General features: G+C 43.7%; 1 protein-coding gene across 12 annotated transcripts in view; it reads left to right on the forward strand.

Annotated features, from left to right (window-relative positions):
- The window catches only part of tenm2a (teneurin transmembrane protein 2a), a 214,887-nt gene that overhangs the window by 92,890 nt on the left and 95,604 nt on the right, over positions 1-26,393 (forward strand). Inside the window, exon 1 of one of the 12 annotated variants that reach the window (XM_056382490.1) lies at positions 14,159-14,950. The exons of 10 other annotated variants lie outside the window; for them this stretch is intronic. In XM_056382490.1, the coding sequence (XP_056238465.1) occupies positions 14,899-14,950 (52 nt within the window). In that variant the 5' untranslated portion in view covers positions 14,159-14,898. Of the gene's footprint in view, positions 1-14,158; positions 14,951-26,393 lie in introns of those variants that run through there. One more of the 12 variants, XM_056382491.1, reaches the window with a different exon arrangement.

The raw sequence follows: 26,393 nt of genomic DNA on the forward strand, positions 1-26,393 counted from the left end.
TCAGTTATTTCTTCTTGAGAAAGAGAAGCTAAACAAGTATAGGTTATTTATTAATAGGTTCCCTACCAAGCCGTGTAACCATGTTTATGTTGTTGTTATTTGTAATAAAAAAGAGCAAAACCATTTAATTTATTTATTTATTTACTTTACCAACAAACTAACAAACTGCTGTTTTAAAGGAAATCTAAGACATTCTATGTTGTTTTTTCCTTTAATTGTCACCCATGTGTATATTCAGTTCCTCTGTATGACTGTTTCAATCCAGATAGACCTGTTTATGAATTTAAACTTTTGTTGATTAACCCAAATTGGACTTCGGTATTGACTCCATTACACAGAAAATGGCAGAAAAGAATTAAGAATGTCTTGATTAAACCTTTGCTTTGCTCCACTGAATAATGTAAAGGTCTGTCTTATTCATGATGAATGAAAGGTAACTGACAGTGATAGAGAGTGGACTCAGACAACAGACAAGATGGAGAGATATCGCAAAGATATGATTGATAAGATGAAAAATGATTCATCGACTCGTCTTGACCCGGTGAGAGCTGCAAATTGAGCCATGGGTGGTGAGCCGGTGAAGGTGAAATTGACTTCTCGTGTCGTTAGAAAGTTTAGAGGAGGACTTGATTCTTGTGAAATAAATCAGAGCAAGATAAAGGGAGCAAACCTTTGCACAAAGCATTTAGGTTTATTGAGCTTTATGAGCTAAAGCTCGCTCCCATGTGATGACATAAGTATCTATGTCATCACCATTGGCACACACTCACATATTTTCATGCACGCATTATGTGTATGTAACCAACCACAGATCCACTTTCAACTCACACGTGGCCTTCACCTTGACTGTAGACTGACTTAAGATGCAGTATTGATTCAAAGAGTAGCTGCACTGTGCGTTCATGGGCGTGTGTGTGTGTGTGTGTGGGTCGAGGATTGAGCCATATTTATTCAATGCTGTTTGTGTGCTTGTTTTAATGCACATGCGTGCGTGCTTGTAACCAGCCTCTCCTCTAGAGAAAGTTGGTTGGCCCCTCTGCCCTTCAAAGTCATTTGGAATTCATATGCAAGCCTGACCCTGACAGCTGTTTGTTTTTCCTCTCCGCAGAGAGAGGAAGAGGAATGGAGGGATGGCGAGGGGTTGTGGTTAATGAGTGAGAAAGTGATAGATATCGGAGAGGACAGAAGAAGAATGGAAGTGAGACTTTGGCGAAAAACTTGTTGGAGGACTGTTTCTATTCCTGCCTTAGTGGTCTCAGTGCTGTTTGGCTTGTTGAGCATTTGAGACACAGAGGACAATAAGTGGTACTCTGAACGGCTTCCATTAGTATCCCTCATAGACCACTAGTTTGAATGTGTTGAATCTGTGCAGCAGCATGAATGCCAAGCAGGGCAAGGCAGCTGAGATAAAAGGACATGAGGCTCTGTAAGCAATCCCTGGGTGTAAATACAGGTTTTTCATGAAAAAAAAAGTCAAAGTGTACTGTGTAAGTGTGTCATCAGGGAACAGCGAAGTAAAAAAAAAAAAAGCCTCTACAGCTGAGTGTAGTGAAAAGGAAACCCAGTGGGATGGAGAGGTTTTGTCTTTCGTCTGTGTTGGTTGTAGGTGTAAGCGGATGAATAACGGGGGAAGGAAGGATGCTGGGAAATGATGTCTGGAAAACAGCAGCGAACAACAGCACCGAGAGGGGAAGCGGAAGGGCAGGGGGAGTCATAGGTGAAAGGAGAGTGGGAGGAGGGGACGAGAGGAAGAGGAGACTCGTGATTAGATAAATTGGCAGAGAGCAGAGGTGTCAGGGGAGAGGTGCTATCCTACTTTTACACTTCTCCTTCTGGGAGCCCCTATCATCTCGATCTATCCATCATAATGACAGAAACCCCCAAACTCACTTGTTTTCCTTTTTTTCCCCTCCCCCTCTCCTGCTTTCACTCTTTTCTCATATCCCTCTATTTTTATGGACGTTGTATTCCTCATTTTCATTGAGAATTTCAAGGGCATCTACTGTAAATGAATTAATAGAGTGTACATTCTGCAAGCCTCTTAAATAGAAATTGCTTATTGACTAACAATAACTATTTTAAGCATGCACAATTCACTCCAACAATGAGCTCATGCACGCCCGACACCCCCCATCCTCAATCCATCACCCCCTCCCAGCAAGGATGATTCCTCCGCTCACAAATTTTGTGGTCTTTCTTGCGTTGTCACAAGCAATTAATTTCGCCATAGCTTGTGTGTATTGATCTGTGTGGCAGAGGCATTGTAATCTATTCAGTCTGGTAAAGGGGCAGCATTCGTGCCCAGGACAGAACATATACACACATTTTCCAGCTGGAAATCACTCCATTGTTTCCTTAAAAAAACACATGCATGCTTTCTAACAGACTCTCAGCTGAGCAATGGCCACATCTTAGTGTCCAGTTTTCTGTTTTGCCCTCAAGTTTAAGGTGAAATTATTGACAGTAATCTCTGTTTATGGACGGACACAAAAACTTTTCCTCGAGATGAGAATTTGAGAATTCATGTGCGTGTGTTCGTGTCACACAGGGACACATACAAGCTTTGTGTTTGTTTGTACAATGCTGTTTACTTACCCATGACAGGTTTGTTGCAGCACTGCTTGTGTGTATGTTCTTTGTTGGAGTATGATTAAATTCCCCATAGAGGGATTCATCATCTTTAGCAGGCAGAAAAGAGAAAATTACAAGCCCATCAATCCTCCTGTTTGATCTAGCTCTCCCCTTCTCCCTCTGTGTATTTTGCCTTCTCTATTCTATGTATCCAGGCTTTTATTTACCCGCTGCTCCTCAGGCCCACCATGTCTGTGATGTTGGGAGGTCATTTGTCTCTATGTTAGAGCTGTCCTGTCCCCCGCTTGTCCTATCTGGCTCGTCCAAACCCTCCCAGCTCCTCATCATCATTCAGATATGTGACCGTCTGAGGTTTGGCAGGCTGGTGTCCTTTGTATTTGTGGGTTTTTTTTTTTCTCTCTCTCTTTTCATTAGTGGCTGTTAACTTATAGGCTAAGATGCTGTTCAGATGTGCTCTTACACAGAAATCACGATCAGTGATTGATGGATAAATGAGCATGTGCAAATAAAGAAATTCTCTTTCTGGTGCAAGCGACACAGATGATGAGCATGTGTGATTATTCCTCTGTGAAATATCTGTAATTAAACTGGTTTCCGTCCCCTTATGATGACAGCGCCAACAGGTTATGGGCACAGGAGGGAACTTGGAAGCCGCTGGAACCGGTTATGTTTTGACGGAGATGAAAGAATTGGGAGACAAAGTTTCTGGGCAATCTGCAGTTGCTATGGCTAAACTATGGCTGAACAAGCCAGAGCCCAGTGAGGAGGGAGAGAATTAGGATGATGAGAAATGAGAGACAGTGGACGATGAGAGAGAAGCATTGCAGATTTTGAGGGACCAATACGCAAGTAAAGGGAACCTATGTGTGATTACCCCCTACATAGAGCTAACATCTCTCCAGAAGGCCACTATTGAGACTGTTACGGTGAAGGTTTAAGCTCTTTGCATCCATGTAACGCAGGGTGATGAGGAGGTACGTTTTGGTGAGTTCAAAACTAAGGTGAGGAGGAATGAGAACACCGAGATGTTAAATGCCAATTTGAACAATGACGATGCAATGAAGGCAAGTTTTTCAACCAGGAGTGAGTGGGGGAGATAAAGAGGGCTCAGAGGTTAGTTGCTACAGTAGACCAGAGGAATGTACCAGCGATTTGTAGAGATACTGGTCCGACTTTTCGAAGACATACACTCCTAAAGAAGCAAATTGCTGACAATAAAGGAGAGACAACGCAAAACAAGCAACCAGCGTTGAAGACCACACATTCACATTCAAACTAAGTGACTGCCAGGTTCTTGGTTTGAAACAGAAAGACCTGATGGTTACATATAATCATGGTCATTGAGAAGTTTAAGAAGTTTGAATACTTCCAGCAGAAAAACCACAGACAGAGAAAGCGAGGATCATTGGGTGAAAACAACGTTACCATCGTATCCAAAGGACATTCTTTCTGTCAAAGCAACAACAGCCAACAGAGCTTCAGTCAACTTTAGACAAGGGTTTAACCAGCTCTTCCACAACAACGCCACCAAATTTGACATCAGAAAGTACGATTGACTTTACTATCTAAACAGTGTAGGTCTTGAAAATGACAATGGATGTCATGGCATGAAATTCTCGGTCACTGTAATAATGATGATGTGTTAAAGTTGGAGAAGGTAACAGAGAAAATCAAGGCTAAGATTCATAGCTCTAGGCTAAATTGTGATGTCTGCACAAAAGGGAAATTTGTTCACAGGAGGAACCAAGAGCATGATGGAAGAGTAAAAGCAGCACTTGAGTTTGTAAACACTGATTTAACTGGTCCTATAGCGGCAGAAGCAAAATATGGGTTTAGATACACTCTAGCATTTACTGATGATTTATCAGGAGTAGTATTTGTGCACTTCCTGAAAGCAAAGAGTGATGCTGTCAAAGCCACTGAAAGGCTCATTGCTGAGTCGTCCCCTCATTCAAAAATCAAGTGTATTAGGTCTGATAATGGCACAGGGTTCAACAGCAAAAGACTTCCAGTCATTGCTCAGCGAGAATGGCATAAGACACAACAGCTGCGAGAAATTGGAAAACACTGTTTGAAATGGCAAGATGCACGCTACTCTCGAGCAACTTAAGTTGCGGGCATATGCTGTAATGACGACTGCAGTAATTCACAACAGGTGCTATAACAGACGTGTAAGACAGACTCCACACTTCATGTTGACAGTGAGGAAGCCTAATCTTTCAAAGATGAATGTGTTTGGATCAGTCTGTTATGCATTCAAAAAGGACAAGAAAAAGTTAGACTCACAATGTAAAAACAGGATCTTTGTCGAGTATGACTCAAATAGCCCGTCTTACCTAGTCTTCTACCCAGACACGAGAAGAGTCTTCAAACACAGGTTAGTGAAATTTGTTACAAAAAGTGGAGCCAAATGCCAAACTCAGACGAATCCAGAAACGAGTGATGGTGATATTCATGAGAAGAGATTTATATCCTCCATGCCAGAGGAGATAGTCACAGTATGTGCTCTCCCAAAAAAAAGAGAGAAGAAGCCCCCAGTCCTTGAACGATTATGAGTGTAAAGGTGGAGTGTGATGACCAGATACTGGCCAAGGTTGACTACTGCTGCAGAGCGATGTGTAATGTACCGCAAACCTTCAAGAAAGCGATGAGTTCATCAAAGTCAGAGAAGTGGGCTAGTGCTCTGAAGGAGGAAATGGATTCCCTTTGGGAAAATGATTCATTCACATTGACCACACTGCTACAGGGTAAAGATGAAGTTAGAGGTAGATTTTTCGTCAGTGCATAGCCTGATGCAACTGGCAGCTCAGTGTGACTTCGACTTACACCAGACATAAGGGAAAACAGCTTTCCTACATGATCCAGTTGATTGTGAGGTGTATATGGAGCAGCCAGAAGGAGTTAAGAAGTTAAGTCAGACACAGGTGAAAAGCTAAACTGCAAATTGATCAAGTCATTTTTAACGGTCTGAAATAGTCAGGAAGAAGCTAGAACAAAATGTTGCATTAATCACCTCTTGAAAATGTTTTTTCACAGAACCAAGCAGATCATTGTGTCTGTAGCAAACAAACTGAAGATGACAGGATAATTCTGATAATTTGGGGCGATGATCTAATTATTGCTGCCAGTGATAGTGAATCTCTCAATGGTGTGAAAGAAATGTTGAGAGCAAAATTCAAGTTGAAGGATCTCGGAAAAATAGACACAGATTACACAGAGAGAAGGAGAAATACGGATGAACCAAAAAGGATACATCAGCAAACATACTGGAAAGGTTAGGTATGTCAGACAGGGTCAACTCCATGTGAACAGAAAGAAAGCTTTGCTGTTGATGGTGAACTTGTTGATCCAAAAAGAAGATATCATGAAGTGGTGGGCAGCTTGATACATGTACAAGACCTGATCTCAGAAAACTGTCATAATACCTATTAGAGCCAAAGGAACAGCAACGGACAACTGCCAACGACAAACCAAGAGTTGTGTTTCAAGACAAGAGAGGAAAAACTCAAATTTGTTGCATATAGTGATGCTGACTGGGCAGCAGATCAAACTGACAGATGAAGCACAACAGGGTACTGTTTTAGTTAAACTAAAAATGAGCCTATTTGCTCATGGAGATTTAAGCAGCAGCCAACAGTAGCTCTATCTACATATGGAGCAGATTAAATGGCACTGGCTGCAACCACACATAAAGTTTGTGGGTTATATGTTTGGAAAGTGAACTGCCAGAGAGTTATGAGGTCTGTAATTGTGCACAAAGTGTGTAATTAATGACATTGTGGTGAGTATAACTTGTGTCAACTGAAAGGCTAAGATGCTCTTCAGGTGTGCTCTCACACTGATGTCATGATCAGTGATTCATGGATAAATGAATATGTCCAAATAAAGAAATTCTCTTTCCGGTTGAAGCGGCACTGATGATGAGCATGTGTGATTATTCCCCTGTGAAATATGTGTAATTAACTACCCTTATGATGACAGCGCCAACAGTGGTATTTACATTAATGTATGTCCCTGACTCTCTGCTGGCTCTGTCTCACTGCACCCATCTTTTATTATTTATTGTGAATGCCATTACATGGTTAGCATCTGGAAAAAAGTGCCACGCTGAGGCTGAGCCCATGAGGAACGCTTTACACTCCACCAGAAGGGTGCCATTTATCACAGCTTTGGAAAGCTACAAGTTAAAGCCAGTGTTTTCTAATAATAATTACAGCTGTAAAATTAATATGTTTTGTCACACACAACAGCTTGACTGCAGTCAGGAGTTTAAGGCGCTTTAAGGCGTTTTCGAGCCTCTCAGCGGCTACTCCCACGTTGTAGCAGCTCCACCTGGTTGCCTGACAGGTAATCAGCAGCCTTTTTTTTTTAAGTTTGCTCATGCGCATTGAGGATAATCCTCAGCCCTTTGACGAGTGATTAGCTGTTAGCTAATCATCGGGCAGTTACGATATTGCACGTATTATAGGCATGCGCGGGTGTGTGTGGAAAATGAACTTGGCATTAGGAGCCAGCAGTAGCAAGTAAACTAGCAAATTACACTGATTTATCATCTACGTGAAAGATCCGCAGCAGGTTTGAAGCAGAATATTGTTACACAAGTAGCGCAGCCCGTCTCAGGAAAAGCGTGTATGTGTAGAGAGAGAAAGAGAGAGCGATCGGAGCAGAGAGTTAGCTAGCTAGTTAGCAGTTAGCAGTGTAGCTCTGAATGCAGTGCGATGTATGTACACTTTAGGCTGTTTGAGCTACAGCTACAACTCCTCAAGACCCGTGTTCCCGCGTGTCACCCGGTGCTTCCCGGCGACCATGAGCCAGGAAAGGTTAACAACACTGAGGCAGGAAAATGCAGGGTGCTGCTTTGTCACTGGAGTGTCACTGTCAGTTAATGGTAAATATTTTTGATGGAAGTGATTTTTTTTAGATATATTCCCTCCATACTGCACATTTGATATGTTTACTGTCAGTAATCCTAAAACTTCTTCAGCCAGGAAGGAGGAAAGTGAAGACGCCCAGGCAGAGAGCAGCAAGATGCAGGAGAGAGACTTTCAGCACAGGAAAGATAGACAGGACAGGGCCCGCGTTACAGAGGGATTTGCTCCTGCTACTGTCATGTAAAGGTATGTTTTAGTTTGGTCTATATTTTTGACATTAGTGTAGTAAACAGCAGCATAAACAGGGGTGGGGGCTTATCTCTGCACCAATACACGTGTACCAACTTTTTTAGTTTAGATATGGAAAATAAGAAGAGCTGATCGAGCTTCACCTTGAACGTTTTGTTTCACAAGTTGGTGAACTTTCCTAAATCCGCTCCTCATGAATCACCTTGAAAAAAAATTGTGTTGTGCGCTCGAAATTGATTTTGAATAATCAGTTACATGGTTTTCATATACTGGTGATGGCATCACAGTTTTTGAACAGTATGCTGAATTTTGCGCGTGTGCTTTTTCTAAAGTTGTGACCACATAGGTGGTTTGCTTTAATTCCAGTGATGCTGTGATATGTTTAGGTAATGATGTCATCTCAGTGAGGCGCCTTGAATCTCTAAATAAAAAGTGCCCCATGCTGTTCAGAGATTTGGAAACCAGATTGCTTCCTGATTTATGGCACATGTTAAACCTTGTTTTGTTTTGTTGAGATTGTCAATCTCATAAGTGCACCTACAGCACATAGTTTGAGTCAGACAGAGCTAGGCGTAAGTGTGCTTGTGCATAGGAATAAAGTAGTTCAACAGATGAAAATGTAGTTCCAAAGCTAAGGGTTGTTTTACAGCAAGATAAAGCAGTGAAAATATTCAAAATAAAGCGTACCTGAAGTGTACATTTAACCTGATATTAGCTTTTTTCAGCAGGCATTTTTTGAAAGTGGCTAAAACATGTTTTTGCGGATGGCCCCCTCCAGAGCAGTACATTGCTCTGCTTATGTGCCAGTGCTCCCAGTTGCTTCTCTAAACGTGGGGTGCTGATCCAAAATCTACTGCAGGTAATGCACTGACTATGGATAAGTACCTCACACAACCCCACATCAAATAATCCAAACTATCACAAGTTGGATGAATACAGCCATATTTAATTAACCATATTGTTTTTTTGTTTGTTTTTTCAATATTAGATTAGATATATTTCAGGATTTTATATTTGTGTCTGTTTCATGCTCTGGTAACCAAGCAGCTGTATTTTCTGGAGTCAGTAAACCTGTCAATCAATCAATCAATCAATCAATCAATCAATCAATCAATCAATCTGTCAGGCGGTTGCTTTGTGTGTACACGTGTCTGGGTGTTCAGCACTGACCTGCTCTTGACAATGCACTTTGTCAAAAAAGGACATTTGAGTAATCTCAGAGACATAAAGGTCAAGATGTGAGGGTCCCCGCTGAGTAGAACACTGTGGAACCAGGACGGCTCTCCACACTTCCCACTGTGAGGCGATAACCTTCTCTCACATCTCTTTCATTTCTCCAAATCCCTTCTTTTGGCATCGCATGAAATACAGCCCATCTGTGTGTGTCTGCGCTGCTCACTCAAGTCAAACAGTCAAAATGAGCATGGAGATGAGGGCCATTTGATGTTGTTGTGCGTGGATGTGTGTCAGTGTTCCTGTGGTGCAAGGTTCAAATAGGCTTTTTTGAATTTTTGAGCTCCGCAAAAATTAGAGAACGCACTCAACCTCCCTGCAACCCAAAAATCCAGTCTCAATCCCCTCTTTTGCTTTTTAAATCAGGTTTTACAAACACCCTCCACTGCTCCGTCCATCCATCCATCCATCCATCCATCTATCTATCTACCCATCCTCTTAAAGTACAAGATTCCAATTATTTCAGTGGTGTACAGAACAGATATTATGCCCATAATCAGTTGTTTGGAACATGTAGCTATACCAGTGTGGTGCATACTCTGACATACTGGATATCACCAAATATTCCCCTTTTTAAAACAGCAACCTCTATATAGTTTTTGCCATACTGAGTGGGATTTTTCTGTCTTGTTGTCACATCAGCTACAGTATAAAGCATGAGCAGCTAGCTTTGTTTTCCAGTGTAGTTAAATTCAACTGTGTGAAAATCCTCCAAAGTCACTTTTGGGAAGGAAAACATCTGCTAAATGGTCACATCTCGCTCTCAGAACCATAGCTGAAGCAGACTTTACCTGGTTTGTGCCTCAGTATGTGGTTTGTGTGTGTGTGTGTGCTTGCCCCTGTCTGTGTGTATGTGTTTGGCAGTGCAGAAACCCTGGCTAACCCCTTCTGTGCTTCCCAATGTCCTGTCTCTGAAGAGCTATGACCATTAAGCAGCTGTTCACTTCTAAAGCCACAGAAAAAAATGAGAGAGCTGCGAGAATGCAAATGAGTCTCGGTATGCGCCAAAACTTCTCCGGAGGGACCGACTGTTAGGTCAGAGATACACATACAGTACAGTACATGCGCCGGCTCGTGCACACACACACACACACGCACACTAACAGTTGCACATATGCACAGGCATGCAGTTAGGTTAGCCTGCCTATTATGTAGTGCAAGGATTCTCTCGAGTATCAAATGATCTTCCTGTAACTACATTTCTCTTGGAATTGGAAAGTAGAGGCTTTAGAGTCCAATACATCTGATTAAACCCACTCCAGGTAGAGACTTCTCCTACTGTAACTACCTGTCTCAAGCAGCACTCTCCTATTTGTGTTACAGTTTGATATAGTGCCTCTCTTTTATGCTGTAATTGTTTGGTACACAGTCTATTAGGATGTGAGTCTTATTACAAAGAAGGAGAGTATCACTCTGCCAAAACAAGGACATTGTTCTAAGGACACTTCAAATTTGTTCACAAAAAGCAGCTCCTTTGTGTAGCTGTCCAGGGTGCTGAAACCAGTCTTGAAGGTTAGGGGAGGACAGAGAGTGTGTATGTGTACTGTATTTTCTTTTTGTTGTCAAGAACAAGCAAGTGAAGCACACGCTCTGTTGATCTCCACAGGTTTGAGTAAGTCGTCGGCTGAATGAGTGTAAAAATGTCAACAAACCGCTAAAAATGTCGTCATAGAAACAACAAAAACCGGCTTGTAGGTTTTTTTTTGGTTTTATAGAGTGTTTTCAGCTCAATCGTAGTGATGTGCATTACTGTGATACTTACCCCCTTTTCCCGGAGATGTGATTAGTGTATAGCCGAGTCAGCCTCTGTGTAATGAGAATATATGGTGAGAGGTATAAAGCATTTGATGTTATTTTTTTCCGTGGCCTAGTTTTTTTTTTTAATGCTCAGATTTACAGCAGGCCGACTTTAGTCATTCTTTGCCCTGTGGATGAAAGAAATTTGTGGGTTTTTTTTTGTTGTTGTATTTGTGTGCAGGCATCTTGGCTTCTGTGTGTGTACAGGTGCATGTGCATGTACTCCTTGTGCCCCCTCCCCTAATAAGAGCTTAACCTTATTAATCACATTAATGTGCTGAGGTTGGATCTGGCAACACTCACACATGCTCGCGCAGACACACAGACACGCACTCAGACATGCGCACGCAGGCAGAGGCATGTCAATCTGTCATTAGTTAATAGCTCATTAGCACAAGGTGATTAATTACTGTGGCAGGGTGTGGGGATGACAAGGATGGGGGATGAAGGAGGAAGGAAAAGGACCATGGAGACAAAAAGACTTTTCGCTCAGGGAAAAGAGCGAGATTTGGGGAGGGGGGCGCGGTGAAAAACTGGTAACCTCCTCTTGCTTCCCGTGGAATGGTTTCACCACTATCGATTCTGGATCCTGAAGCCTACTGCAAGGGGCCATTCATGCATGATGTGGGTGCATGCGTGTGCGCGTGCCGTCCACCCTCTCTTAGAGGCGTTTTGCTGGGCTGTGTTTTTTCCCGTGTCTCACGGGGATCAGCTGTAAAGGTTAACTAGTCTTTTCTTAAGCTTTCAGCCTCATGACAAATGACCATGTTCAACCCATGGGGGCACCTTATAGCACACCTTCTCTCTCCATGTATTCCCCTCTCTCCCTCCCGTTGCTTTCTCTCTCTCTCTCCCCCTCTGCACCCGCTCTCCCTCAGTCAGGAGGCAGGTAGAAGAAGGAAGAAACAAGGAGTGGTAGGTGGATGGGAACAGGCAAAGGTAACGGGGAAAAAAGAACAAAAAGTGTCACTGAGGAAAGAAATTATTTGAGAATTGTGAGACGAGGAGACACTGAAAAGTGGGGAAAAATACGAAATAACAAGCTATGAGTGTATAAATCGACAGCTTGCAATTCAAACCGCCTAGTTTGAATTTTAGAAGCCCCATATTAAGCCAAGAGTGTAATAGTGAAATAAAGGAAAAGAGGGATCTGCATAATAGGCTGAATGCGCACAAGGTTTTACTTCATCTCATAGTATTACACAATCCTTGCTCACCTTAACTCGTATGACCTTTCCATATGCTCTCTTTTTTTTTGTTCCTTTAAGACATTTCCCTCTCCTCTTTACATCCTTTTGTGTACAGCCTCGTGCCCTCCATGCTGAAGTACAGCAGGCTGAATGGATTCTGTAGTGAATCACTCTCAGTGGAAGCTTCTGTGTAGCCCACATATACACCTAATATATATGGTTATACAGATATGCCAAGTATAATGATGCTGAATGGCATTGATAAATAACCTGCATGAGAAAATGTATCGCTTTGCCTTCACATGTGTGTGTATATACATGTGTATGCGTGCAAGGGCTCGCGTGGGCGTGCGTGCGTGCGTATGTGTGTACGTGTGCATGATGGAGTATTACAAGGTGTTGTCAAGAAAGCAATTTGTTTCTGTCTCGGATGGGTTTTTTATCATGACAAATCGACGTGAACCTCATCTAGAAATCCAGCGACTCCTCCCGTGTTCCCACTCTACCTGGGCCGCACTCTCAACTTTAATATGATGAAGTCATAGCCGCAAACCCCCCCCCCCCCCCCCCCCCCCCCCCGTGAACCCCCTCTCTGCTGTAAATCGAGTCTCAACACCTGTGTATGCAAGTCTGTGTACCAAGGGAGCATACCTGCCTGTGTGTGTGCGTGTGTGCACCACTCTTAATCCGCGCACACATATACCGACTGAGTATGGGCACGCCAGGGTGCCGTGGCGCATTGTGTGCATCTGTGGCTCGTTGAGTATGATAGATGGCGTCTGAGAATGTCACATGAAGAGGTAGAAAATGAGGCTGACAGCGGTCCTCAGGAGTGGTGGCTCAGGGGTTGGCCTTTACCGCTCATCTCCTCCTCCCTCTTCAACACAGCACACACTGCACTGTAGCTTTTCTCATGAGCAGTAGACCTGTACCTGCTCTTCAGTGTGTCTGAGTGTGTCTTTCACTCAGCACTGTCTCCTTCTATTTGTGATCCATCGTTCTTGTCCTTTTGACTTCTGCCAGAAAAGTTCACCCATCAGACCATGGCTCCGTAAGAAGAGAGGAAAACCCACCGATATTCCATCTTAAACATCATTTATCTTAGTGACTTTGAACTATGTCTAAATATACCTTAAATGATGAACAAGTCTGCATAATGTGTGGGACCTACACTAAGTGACGTGTCTGGATGCAGTGCGTGTTGGCAGTAATGTGGGCTTATGTTAACATTATAACATGGTGCTGAGCTACAGATGACCTCAGCCTCTTGGTTGATATGTGACAAGATGTCTGCCCTCTGCTGGGCACTGTGAGGACCTTCTCTCACCTGGTAACCTGCCACCTGAGCTGGTGTCTGGAGCCTTTGAGGGGACAGAGAAGGAAACATACCTTTGTGTTTTTATGAGCTTCATTTGATGTTGCCCAGTTTTTTCTGTCCTGTATGTATGAGCAAGATCATTTATTACTCACCTAAATATGAAAATAATTTCTCCTTGTTTATGATTTTAGTGTAGAGAGAGAGGTTTAGAGAGGTTAATGTTTGGTTGCTGGGTGAGAGTTTTGTCAGACATGCTGTTTCTGTGGCTGCCACCCTCCTGCATTGTTTGACATTGTTCTTTTTCCTGATGAGGGACATTATGTGAATGTGAGCGCGCCAATGTGAGATCTGACATATTACTGGCTTCATCGCCGCAGTGTCCTCTGCCCTTCCTCCCTCTTTCTCTCCCTCCCTCCCTCCAGCTCCTGCTTCACCGCCTCGTCTTTTCTCCTTTTACCCTGAACCCTGTCTTCCCTTCTCCTTCCACCTTGCCTCATCCTTTCCGCTCCTCTCGCCACCCATTCCCTTGTGCCTCCTACATCTCATTTTATCCTTTCTCTTCTCTCCTTCCCCTTTGCCTTTGATGTGCATGCTTTGTCACATTCCCATGATTCTGTCACTCTTTCACTCTCTACCGCTCGTGGGCTTCATTGCGTGCTCTCGCCCTCGTTGCCACCTCCTCCTCCTCCTCCTCCTCCGCCGCCGCCTCCTCCTCCTTTCTACCACTATGCTGTCCTTCTTTCACTGTCTCACCCTGAACCCTTTTCTCTCTCCCTTTGGCTCATTCGTTAGCTCCCGCCGTCATCCTTCCTCCCCCTCCATCTCGGTGGTGCGGCGTTGCTGGGAGAGAGAGAGGAGGAGGAGAGAGAGAGAGCGAGAGAGAGAGAGCAAGCGAGCGCGTGTGCGTGTATGTGTGTGTTGAGTCTGCTCTCAGTCTCAGCTGTGGGCAGATGGAGGATGGAGCCGCAGCCACATCTCTCCTTCTCTTCTGCTCTGCCTGCCACAGGCTGAAAGGCACTCTCTTTTTCTCTCTCAGTGTCTCCTCATCCATCCGTTCCCCTATGCCCGAGCTGGCCTTGATCTGTGACGGATTGAGCAAAAAAGAGGACTGAGGACTAGAAACAGGAGGGAGACAAAAAGACCTGCAGTCTCCTGGAAAAGGGGGGAAAAGCTGTGCAGGGCATTACGCTCATCCTTTTTCCCTCCGGTGGTTCGGTGTGTGGCGTTCGTCTCTGCAGTGCAACAGCTACACGTGTGCAAGTGTGTCGATCCACACTGCGCAAGTGTGTGTGTGTGCGTGTGTGTTTGTGTCTCTCGGGCTCCAGCTCTATCTCTCTTTCTCTCTCTCTCCCTCTCTCTCTCTCCCCGCTCTTGCACGGTGCTCCGGCACTCAGCTAGCGGATTGTGCTTGACAGAGCTCACTGCAAACAGACGGAGAAGGGGAGAAGAAAGGGAAACAAGAGTGAGGAAGAACAAGAGCGAGGCAGAGACGACAGGCAGCGAGGACTTTTGAAGAAAGGGAGAAAACAGGGTGCAAAAGATTGAGAATCAAGAAAAGAGGACTCTTAAGGGAGTGGAGAGGAGTGGAGTGTGGAGGAGAGGAGATAAGGGTAGAGGGTTAATCAGAAAGAGAGACAAGTACGGAGCGATGCATCACTCAGGCAACACTGGAAGAACCAAGACCCTCTCTCATGAGACAGGTAAGACCCTCGGATACTTCTTTGTCACCACAGCAGTCAGATGGCATTGTGCTATATTCTCTCCAGACAACAGTGAGGAACAATAGAGCCTCGCTGTAACTTGACTATAGGCAGTCCCTGTGTTGCTTCTGCTGCGGGTGGACAGACACACTCACACAAACATACGCTCAAAGAGAAAACCAAAGTAGTGCACAGCTTTTGTAAAAAAATTTTTTTTTGTCTCTTTTTTTTCTTCAACCTATACATCTTGGGCTTTAATGCTGTAATGTAGGTTATAGACATATATGATGGCGCGTGTGTGTGAAGATGTGTGTTCACGTCGGAGGCGGTGATCAAACGGCATACATCTGAATAGAACTTGGCTTTGATGTGCGCTTGAAGTTATGATTGGCATCCGCAAATGCCAGTATGTGCTGCTCAAATCTGCGTGTGTGTCCCTATATATATGTGTGTGTGTGTGTGCGCGCGTGTGTGTGTGTTTTTTGGTCATTGATTTGAAGTCAGTGTGTATGCGAGCACACCCTTGTGTGTCAGCCCTCAGCTTTCTGGTGAACATGTTCCAATTGATGGTAATTACAGTGATTGACATGCGGCTGATGGCTAGAAAAATGGACGGGGCATGGGTTGCCCCGTCCCTCATCAGTCCATAATTTATTCGTGTTTGTTCCTCAATATTTACAAGGTTATTTCTAGGTAGACGCCTTTCTAATTCAAAGCAGGTTAAATGAATGAATATTTAGATGTCATGTGGCTTTAATTTAAAAAAAAAAAAAAAAAAAAAAATCAAACTGGTCTGATTTGTTGTCCACGTTCACGGCGCATGTGTGAATGCGCAGGGATCATGTTTTGTGTGTTTGTATTGTTGTTTGACAGAACAGTTTGACCTCGGGGGGGAAAGGTTAAGTGTGTCTACAGTATATCTCTGTATCGGTGTCTACGTGTGTATTTGTGTTTGTGTTGAGTCATATAATAGTTGTTTGATTGCCTTGTGGGTGTAAGGGGATTGCTAGCACTCATCAAGCTAATCAAACAGTTCACACAGACAATCACAACGTGGCACACACCCCTTTTAGGAGCTCCGACTCATCTGCCTCCTATCTGAACAAACATTATGAATTTACAAGCGAGACAGGCGGAATATGGGTTGTGTGTGTGTGTTTTTTTTTTAATTTTACTTCTCTGAAAGATAAAGGCAACATTGTCTAAGGAAATACAGTCCTTTCACAAGCTCACACATGCAAGCTCCCTGAACCACCCACATGCACGCACGCGCACACACACACACACACACGTACACAAAGACACCCACTAACACACACACATCTGTTACACGGATCCGGCCCAGCGGTGGATAAATGTGCCTTTCTGATTGCTGCCACAGACAGGACGTGATTGGCATGGCAGACCAGGGAATTAGCTATGGTTTCCATGGTGACTAATTAGGAGGGTCCTGACTGGTGGGTTTATGAAGACAGATGACAGATCGGTGGTTCACTTCCTGATTTACAGAGCGGGTGGTCCCATTGGCTAGTGGGACCCCCTGCCATCTGAGACAGACAGACCCTCCGCAGGCCACCTCACACGTGTTCAGCTGTCACCAAACATGCAAATATGAAAGAAAATGAAATGTTATCCTGAGCCAGCAGACACACTCGAATCCTGGGCTTCATTTTCATGCTCTCAAACATTGGTGTGTGCGTGTTTTAGGGAATGTGCTCGTCACACCGAACACACACATTCACTGCCTTAGCTTGTGCTTTGGCTCGAAAGCACTGATAGATAGATAGAAGTGGAATATGTCCACAGTGTAGTAGCCACTGCTACAAACAGCAACACACACAACCACATTTGCTCTGCTGTAGGTTAAAATCCACCCTCGGCGTACGCATATTTAGAGACTCATTCACTTTTATGTGAGAATAAACAAGTCAGACGTGCACAAACACTCTCGCTGATTATGTAGCTATAGGCCATGTGAGAGAGAAATAGGTGTGATTGGGTCCATCTGTGGCAGAGGAAGAGAAAGAGAGAGAGAGAGAGAGGTAGAGAGACAGCGAGAGCTCCATCTGTGGACACCTGCCCTTCCTCCAGGCTACCGTCCCCTTTTCTCTGAACTGCCAACAAGATCCGTGGTTGCACAGGTGCGAGTGTGTCTGTGTGTTGATGTTTTTTTTTCTCACAAATCCAAGGATGGTCTGTGTGTGTTTGTTTTTTTTTATTATTATTATTTATTTATATTGAAACGTCTGAATCTTATTGTGAAGAAGAATTTCACCGGGAGTCCAGCTGATTTGAGGCACATTCACTAAAAGTAAAAAATCAAAAGAGTTCTCGCTGAATAATGGATGAATGTTACTCATCCTCTCATCTCTCACCCGGTTTTTAACTTTAGACCATGAGATCTGTGTCAGTAATTGGACTTTTTCATGTCATCAATTAATGCTTTTTTTTTTTCATAGCACTTTGACATGCCAGAGCAGGACAAGTTACACAGGTATAAATAACAACATTGTGCACCTGTGCTTTTACTTCTATTAAAACGTGTGGCATGAACAAGGGCTATTCTTTTATGTTCTGTGCTTGTAACTACATCATACTCAAGGGTGCACATTTTTTTTTTTTCAACCAATAACATCCTGCGACTCCCAAATGATACTCACAGTACCATGGATTAAAGATGCTCCAGGACACAAAGCAAACCAGCCTACAACACACACACACACACACACACACACTGATGGACACGTTAAAAACACACTGCCACAGAGATTGGTGTTAACAGGTAGAAGAGAATGAACCTTCGCCTCCATTTCATTTAGCTATCCGTCCTGCCTTTCCCTCTCTCTCTCTGTCTCTCTCTCCCTCCCTCAGTCAGGCACCAGCTCCACCTAATGGCCTCTACAGGTACTGAGGCACACACACATCCACTGACATTCAGACACACATTGACACAGGCTGACATGCACACACCCGATTTGATTAAAATGGCTGGAGCACAATTCCATTTCACCACGACAAGCGTGATAGTTAGAAAACCACTGAGATAATGGCTGTGATTTTTTTTTTTTTTTTTTCTTTTTTTTTTGGGTTGGATACTATTTATTGGAACCTAACCCCTTCACGCGGGGGAGCGAGGCGAGGCGGAGGGGAGGGAAAGGACACAAAAGGAGAGGTGATTGGAAGAGGCACAGAGTGGGAGAGAGAAAAAATAGCAAAGCGATTGAAAAAGACGTGCGTGTCACGGCTAAACAAATAAGCATGTGTGGGAACAGATGGTAATAAAGTTCTCTGTTACAAGACTAGTGGCTCGTACACACACACACAAACACGCCGACACACACAGACCCACTCATGCACAGCTTGATTATGCGGAGTATTGGGCCGTGAGTCATTAAGACTTTGCCTCAGTGAAGCTGACTCGAAAGTGAGCAACGACAGTCATCTACAAAGGCCGGTCACTAGCAGTCATCTCTCTTTCTCCCTTCCCTCTCTTTACTCCGTCCATCTGTCTCTGTCTGCTTCGCTCCCTCTCCCTCTTTGTTTCCACCTATTTTGGCCTCTTTACTGACTCCTCTGTCCTCTCCACCCACTGCTTCTCTCCTTCTTTCCTCCATCATCTTCTGTCTTTGCTTCACTTTTCTCCATTCCACTCTCTGTTCCCCTCCTGCTTTAGGAAAATGAGTTTTTCTCTGCTTTCAGTTTTCCATCCAGTGTTTTTTAAGCCAAAATGCTTGTGTATTTATGTGTGTGAGTGTGTGTGTGTGTGTGTGTGTCGATGTGTGAGGGCAATGTGTCCTCAATCACAGTGAAAGCATTTGTTTCCCTCCGCCAGTGGAGATAGATTATGTATTTCACTCCTTTTCCTCGCATTGGGTTTTTTTTTTTCCTCCCCTCCATCACACGTTTCGTCCTCCCCACTCAAGGTCAGTTGGAAGATTGCTTTCAGCCCCCTGTGTCCTCCCCGACGCACCATGCTTTATTGTGTGTATGGCCGTCAGCGGCTGTGTGTTTGTGTATTATACGTGCGGCTGTGTGTGCATGTTTGAAAGCATGGAAAAGGGGATTGTGTTTTTGTATTGTTCAATCTGTCTTGTCTCTCATCAGGTAAGCACTTGTGTGGGGTTACATTTTTGTGTGTGTGTGTGTGTGTGTGTGTGTGTGTGTGTGTGTGTGTGTGTGTGTGTGTGTGTGTGTGTGTGTGTGTGTGTGTGTGTGTGTGTCAGGCTGATGGAAAAAGCAGTCAGCCGGCCCGGCAGTCAATCTCAGTTTTCGAGTCAGTTTTGAGGAAAGGGAAATGCAAAAGAAATCGTTAAGATTAACACAGCTGATATTTAAACGTTTGAATCTTACACTTTTTCATTGAACTTTTCTTATTGAACCCACATCAAAACTGAAACGGTTCAAAAAGATTTCCTCACAAATTTTACAGATGCATTTTCCTATGTAAATATTTAATGCATTTATTGATTTCTAGAGTGTGTGTGTCTGCTATAAAGCGTGTGGCTGGTTTTTGTATGGACGGTTGGAGGTATTAATTTTCACAGTGGTGATTTGGGTGAGTAAAGGGCTGGCAAGCTAACTGGTGTTCTCAGCATGCTTTTGAGCGTGTGTGTGTGTGTGTGTGTGTGTGTGTGTGTGTGTGTATCTGATCAGCGAGCTGGCTGGTTTTATGCTTCACTACCCTGGCTGCTCATCCATGTGTACCATCTGCATGTGGCGCTGCCATGTGTGTCACCTATACCCCAACACATCCCACTCCTCTCATATCTCTAACCATCCCTCCATCCACACCTGACGCTGTCTGATCATTGTCCTGTTATCCCCGGCGTTTTCTGCTTTCATTTAAAAAAGCTCATTTTTCAAAAGGGAAACAAAACAAAGCCGACATGTCAGTTAATTTAAATCCTTTCACTTACTTTTCGCTGCATATTAATAAAGAAGAAGAATATTTTTACATAGTTATTCATTATCTTCATTCACCTTTTAATTTTCCTCTAAGCAAGAAGCCGTCATATCCTCAATCAGTCCGGCAGTGTTACCCCATTTGTTAGCTATGCAACGCTAACACTCTAAGTGATCGATCCGTGCCAGAGCTAACTATGTGACAGATGAAAGTGTCACAATTACAGTCATGCTGAAGTGACAAATTGATCCCAGCATTTCTGCTGGAGAGGAGTTTTTGTCTTAGAGGTGCCATCGTTCATCTACACAGCCTCATTATACCTTCTGGGGTAGCAGCGACAGCAGTGACTCATTGACTCATCACGCCGTTGTTTGTAAACTCGAAACCCGACTAACCATTCTCCATTCCATTCCTCATCTTATCTAATGTTCCCCATTTCTCTCCTATCTGTGCCTGTGTGCTGCTGCCGCTACCTCCCGACCACGTTTCCTTCCCAGCACCTCCCTTCATCTTTAATATCCTTCTCCCCAAAGCACTAACTCCAGCTTCCTGAACTCTTCACCCCATCTTTTGTTCTCTCTCCTGCATCTTTTCCTCCCTTCTCCCGGACGCTCTCCTCAGGTCTGTGTTATTAACATAAAAAAAAGGAGGGGAGACTACCTTTCCTCCAGCCTAGACTGTGACTCACTCTGCCCCGCCAGCTACAGGCTGCCTCCCTGGCTGTCACGTCGCGACAGATGTGAAACCGATTTTAAGGGATGGGGTGAGGACAATGGCTCATCCGTTAGAAAGTTGCATCTGGCAGTTTCAAAGCGCCGCGGTTATGTTGAAGACAGTCAGGTACTTTGCTGTGCTGCTTCTAGAGCAAAAAATAGGTCAAACATAGGAATGTTTCACAAGCACAGAAAGGGAGTTGTTTCTGCTAAGCAATAGTGGAAACGAGGCTACACTTGTATGTGGAGGAGCCGTCCTCATGCAATTCTCTTTCTCTGCTTTTCTTATATCGGGGTGTAGCTTAAAGCAGTGATTCTCAAGCTGGAGTGCTTTTACCCCACGGGGCACTACTGCAGTTTCCAGATGCTGTGGCACAGCTCAGCTAGTTTGAAGAAATAGAAATTACATCTTGATTATAAAAATATCCACATACTGTGTCAGCTGTAATGCCTGAGCACTAGCCCACATGTAATGTGTTGTAATTGAGAGTGCACAGAATTAAAGTAATGAATAAAAAGCTAAAATAGTTAGCTAGATGTAATCGATTATTGTAATGCCTTGTAATAGATAGTTGTTTACAGTTTAAGTAGGCTAGTTAGCTAATAGTAATGGATAACAGGTGCTAAAAGTAATGTACAAACAGTTGAAATAGTTAGCTAAAATGAACAAATAAACAGTTGAAATACCTATATTTAATGAATGGTTGAAATAGTTAGCAAACAGCTGAAAGCCAATGGATTAATGGTTGAACTATAGATAAAAGTTTGGGATAAATGTATAAATATCCAGCGTGTCATTCAAAACTTTGGTGTAAAAATCACAAAACGAAGCTTAATATTGAGAGTTCAATTGTTTTATATAATTAATACCTTCAGTTTAAAACCAATACAAATGACCATATTTCATTGTGTCGATGAAGGAATATTTGAGTTCAGCTGCCAAAAATGGTTGAGAACCGCTGCCTTCGACTACATTCATTCCCTTAGTGAATTGCTCTCATATTCCCTTTTTTAAATATATCGATTACATGTCTCCTTTAAATCACAGGAAAGACTCTCAGCCTGTCTTCATGCAGACAGTAATGCATTATAGAGTTAGTTTTATGACTTTCGAATTACTTTGATGAACACGCTGAAATGACTCTTCTGAAAAAGATGCATTAGCTGTCCATCAATTTTGTGAGGTGGATGACACGTTCAACTAAAACGTTTTTCACTTTTCCCTCAATTAACTCGACGTAATGTGCTCACTTCCACACGGAGATGATTAAACAGAGAAAATCACGGCTTCTTTTTCTTCCTATTTTTTTTCTTTCTTTCTTTATTTCGGCGTTCAGTCGCAGCGTAGGCCTGTTTACAGCTCAGGAGGGATTTACTCAGTATATTCACTTTGAGCTATAGATTCTGAACTTGTAGAAGTCACCGCAGTTGTGATATACAAATAAGTCATCATAAGACTTTGTAATTCAATGCATCAGCCGTAGTTACATCACATTTTCCATGTACATCACCAGCCTCCAGCACTGGCCAACCAGACAGTGGCTCCAGCCGCTGCGCTAAATAGAAGGTGTGTTTGGAGGAGACAGGGCACTGTGACCTTGCCTTAGGGATGATGACAAAGTGAAACTCAGCCTTTGCATGTGTGTTAGTGCTTGTGTGTGTTACTAATGACCAGTGCTTAAGGCGGAGATGAGGGGAGATGGGCCGTGCAGCAGGGCAGAGGGGGCAGTGAAATGATTCCATCGATCATTCTTGATCACCTAAACAATGTCACACAGCACATTCATCTCGCGGTATGTGCGCGCGTCTCTCCCTCTCTCCGTCTCCTCTCTCTTTGTCTCTCATATTGACACACATTGTGCCTCTCACCTCTAGTCTCTGTAACCTCTTTTCTGTGTGTGTGTGTGTGTGTGTGTGTGTGTGTCTGTGTCTGTGTCTGTCTGTCTGTGCGCGCACGTGGGCTTTCAGACTGATGCTGCAGTGATGGCACTGGCCAAATGCCAGCTCTTGCACAGTTCCATTAGCATTGCGAAGGCTGGCCGTAGATTGCTATTGATTGACTATGGCCTGTGTTCATAGGCTATTCAGCTAGAAGCATGCATACACACACACACAAACACACACACACACCCTTGTGCACTACAATAGCTCTAGAGTATGTGAAACAAGAGACACAGTTAAGTGTTCTGAGGAGTTCTGATTTTTGTCTGGGTTTATGGGAGAGCATTTGACTTCTAATGTGATGGACATCTGGTTAATGATGTTATTATTTACTTTTTAAAGTATTACTTTGTCATATGTCCTGAGATGACTCGCTGACTTCAGCACAGAGTCGTAATCCTTGTTGCTTTAGAGAAATTGAAACAAAGAAAAAGCTTCAGTGATTTTCTTGGTGATTGGTTGTTAGACTGGCCTGAGCTCACTGTGGCCTCTTGTTGGCTTTGACAGGGACTTGAGGTAGCCGAGCTTGTCGATGGCTAAGCTTTGGATTTTAAACAAATCAATGCCAAGTGACTGGACCCCGGAGCCACTTCTTAATGAGAGCCACTGCTCAGAGATCTCCATACTCCCTCGGTCTTCACTCCTCTCTCTGTGTGTTTCTCTGCCTCTCTCTCACACTGCTTGTATTCTCTTACGTCTCTCATCCCGTGCCCTTCGCCCACCAGAGACCACACACACACATGCACACACGCTTACACCTCAAACTCATTTTCTGTATGCCTGTGTTTTTTTTCTTTTCTTTTTTTTTCTTAGACAGCCCAATGTCAGACCCTCTAGTGACAGTGCCTCTGCTTGCTTGTCCAACCTGTGTGTGTCACAGCAGGGAAAACCGCTTCCATATTCAGTCACAGTATGTCTTCCCTCTAAAAGAAGACAAAAAAAGATCAAAAGTGTAAGAAAATTTAATAAAACCTGTCACTTCCTAATGCACATGTAGAAAAATGCTCTGTACTTGCAGGTGTGTGCAATCCCCCCCAACAGCTGTATCTATTTAATAGTGTGTGTGTGTGTGTGTGTGTGTGTGTGTGTGTGTGTGTGTGTGTGTGTGTGTGTGTGTGTGAACACGTCTAGGGAATTAAGGATGTAATGCAGGATTATCCAGTAGGGTAGACTTCCCACTTCTCCTGCGGAGGAAGAGATGGATGGATAGAGAGAGGGGAAAAATTTAATGGAGAGTGATGGAGGAAAGAGTTAAGTGTGAAAAGAAGAAGTCACATTTATTTATATAACATAATTAATACACAGAGGCAGTCTTGAAGGATTTTATATGCAAAAGAATTAAAACTGAAGAATTAAAGAGAAATATTTATATAAGCGACATTGGGAAACAGTATTTAAAGAGACAATTTCAAAGTCATTCAAAAAAAGAATTAAAATATTACACATGTATATACACATGGACATGCGTGCAATTTGGACCTCAGCTCCTCTGGTAATTTGTTCCACAAGCACATAGTAACTACATGAAGATCCGCTAATCTCTGTCTTTACTCTGGGAACAGCGAACAAACCAGCTCCAGATGATCTAAGAGCTCAAGTAGTTTCATATTGTACAAGCAAGGCAGCGTCGTATCCTGGGGAGAAGTCATTTAATGATTCATAGACAAGATGTTAAGATTTCTTCTTCTTTTTCTTTTTTTTTTTTCTTTAACTCTGTGACACGCTGGGAGTCAGTGCACTGTCTGAAGAATTAGTGTAGAAGTGTGTGTGAAGGAGAAGAAGAATACGGATAAACCTGGCAAGAGAGTGGAGTCTGGGGGGGAGGGGTGGGATTAAAGAAGAATATGAGGGGGGTGGCAGGGTGGGAGAGGCAGTGGTGGAGGTGGAGCGGGTGACGGAGGGGTAATGATTTTGTATTTTTCAGGTGAAGCACAAAATATTGAGTTTTCATATCCAGTAATGGGAGCAAATCATTCCTCCAAGCTTGTGTGTTTGTATAATTGTGTCAGCAAATCTGTCTTTGCTTTTTTGTCAGAGTTCTTAACATTGTTAACTGCACACATCACTGCTTGAGATAACGGCACATATTCAAATATAATGAGACTTGAGTCATTGCCATTGCGCTGTTCAAAGTGGTTTTTATTTAGTGCTGCATACTGCTTCAAGGTCCCCGCTGCCTTCGCTCACCAACAAATGCCAAGTATTAAATAAAACATAAGTAGTAAGAGCAATGTGAGCAAAGGAGCCCGTGTTCCCAGTTTAAAGCCCACATGAGGTGACAGCGGCGATCTGACGCACGCACACACTCGTGCCGCAACATCCAGGGGGGCCGGAGGGTCTATCTGTGGCATTTTGTAATTGTTTTTGGACTAATCCTGGTTTTAATATGTCTCTCACAGCAGGGAGGCCTTCACGCTTAATAGACACCATGGATTTGTTTAATTACGTCTGCCTGTGTGTGTGTGTGTGTGTGTGTATATGTGTGTGTGGGTTCCTCTATGAATGTCATGTGTGTTTAGGAAACGGAGAGAAAGTGGGGGTGTTTGAGTAATCGAGCGCCACTTTGATGACAGTTTGTTTTTGGAATCTGTGCATATGTAATGTCATGAATTAAAAAAAAACTATAAGAGTAGATGAGTAAGAGTGAAAAGACATGGAAGCATCTGTTCATATAGACACAATCCTCACACAGCGCTCACTCTCTCTCACTCACACACACATACACACACACACACACATCCAGCGAGTGAACCCTTGGCAGTACTTCTCCAGTCTGTTTGAAGTAGCGTCTCACGGGAGGCTATAGGACTGTGGCAGTGTTTCACCCACTCAAACACACACACACTGGCTCGCAGGGAAAGAGGGATTGCAGAGAGAGAAAAGGGAGAAGACAGACAGAGGAGACGGTAGGAGGAGCGCTTCTCCTCAAACACACGCCACAGCTCGTCTCATCCTCCCTATCTCTCGGCCTCTCGCAGCTCTGCACGCAGACACAGACAGGGAGCACTCGGAGAACAGGTTGAGGTTGTTTACAGCCACACTTTTTTCCCCCTCTTTCCCCTGGTGCTCATGCGCTCATATCTCTCTCTATCATACTCACACCGACTCGGTGAGATTGAAACAGCGCGCTGGGGACAAAGCAAGGATATTACCCATGCTGCATCGGCATCAGAGAGGGGCCTTGTCGTTTCATTTTGTCGCGGTCTCAATTAGAATAGCCGGCCAGAAGGAGATGACTCCGGCTGCCGGTGCTGAATGCAGACACCAAAGCCTCCTGATAAAAGCCGCCCCTCAAGAACATTTTAAAAACACAGCCAGGGCTCTCTGACTGAGCATCGCTCCTCTCTGTCTCTGTTGTAAGCTGCGTGACCCTATCAAGGCCGCACAAATTTAAAGCGCCACTTGCCAATTTCAGGGCCCGTAAACTCATCTTTGAGAACAAACAAACAATGCAAGCAAATAAGACGTGGAATAAATAAAGTAGGGAATCAAAACTCAGAGTGACAGCCGAGTGAAACGTATCAAAGGTGGGGTGTTTTTTTTTTTTTTCCAAGGATGACTTAAGAAGCAGCTCATTTGAATGTTTCTGTTTTCCCGGCCTCGGCCTTTAGCAGGCCCACAAATGCCTCCTGTTTTCTTAAAACAATAGATATAAACACACAGGCATAAAAAAAATAAAATAAAAAAAATTACAGATGCACAAAACAATCCCACTTACAGACGGTGCTGTAATACTGCCAATCTGCAGAGCGATTGTGTTATTTTGATCCTGGTTCTGCTCTGTGTGTGTGTGTGTGTGTGTGTGTGTGTGTGTGTGTGTGTGTGTGTGTGTGTGTGTGTGTGTGTGTGTGTGTGTGTGTGTGTGTGTGTGTGTGTGTGTGTGTGT

Source organism: Seriola aureovittata, chromosome 8 (assembly GCF_021018895.1).
Source record: "Seriola aureovittata isolate HTS-2021-v1 ecotype China chromosome 8, ASM2101889v1, whole genome shotgun sequence".
Lineage (NCBI taxonomy): Eukaryota > Metazoa > Chordata > Actinopteri > Carangiformes > Carangidae > Seriola > Seriola aureovittata.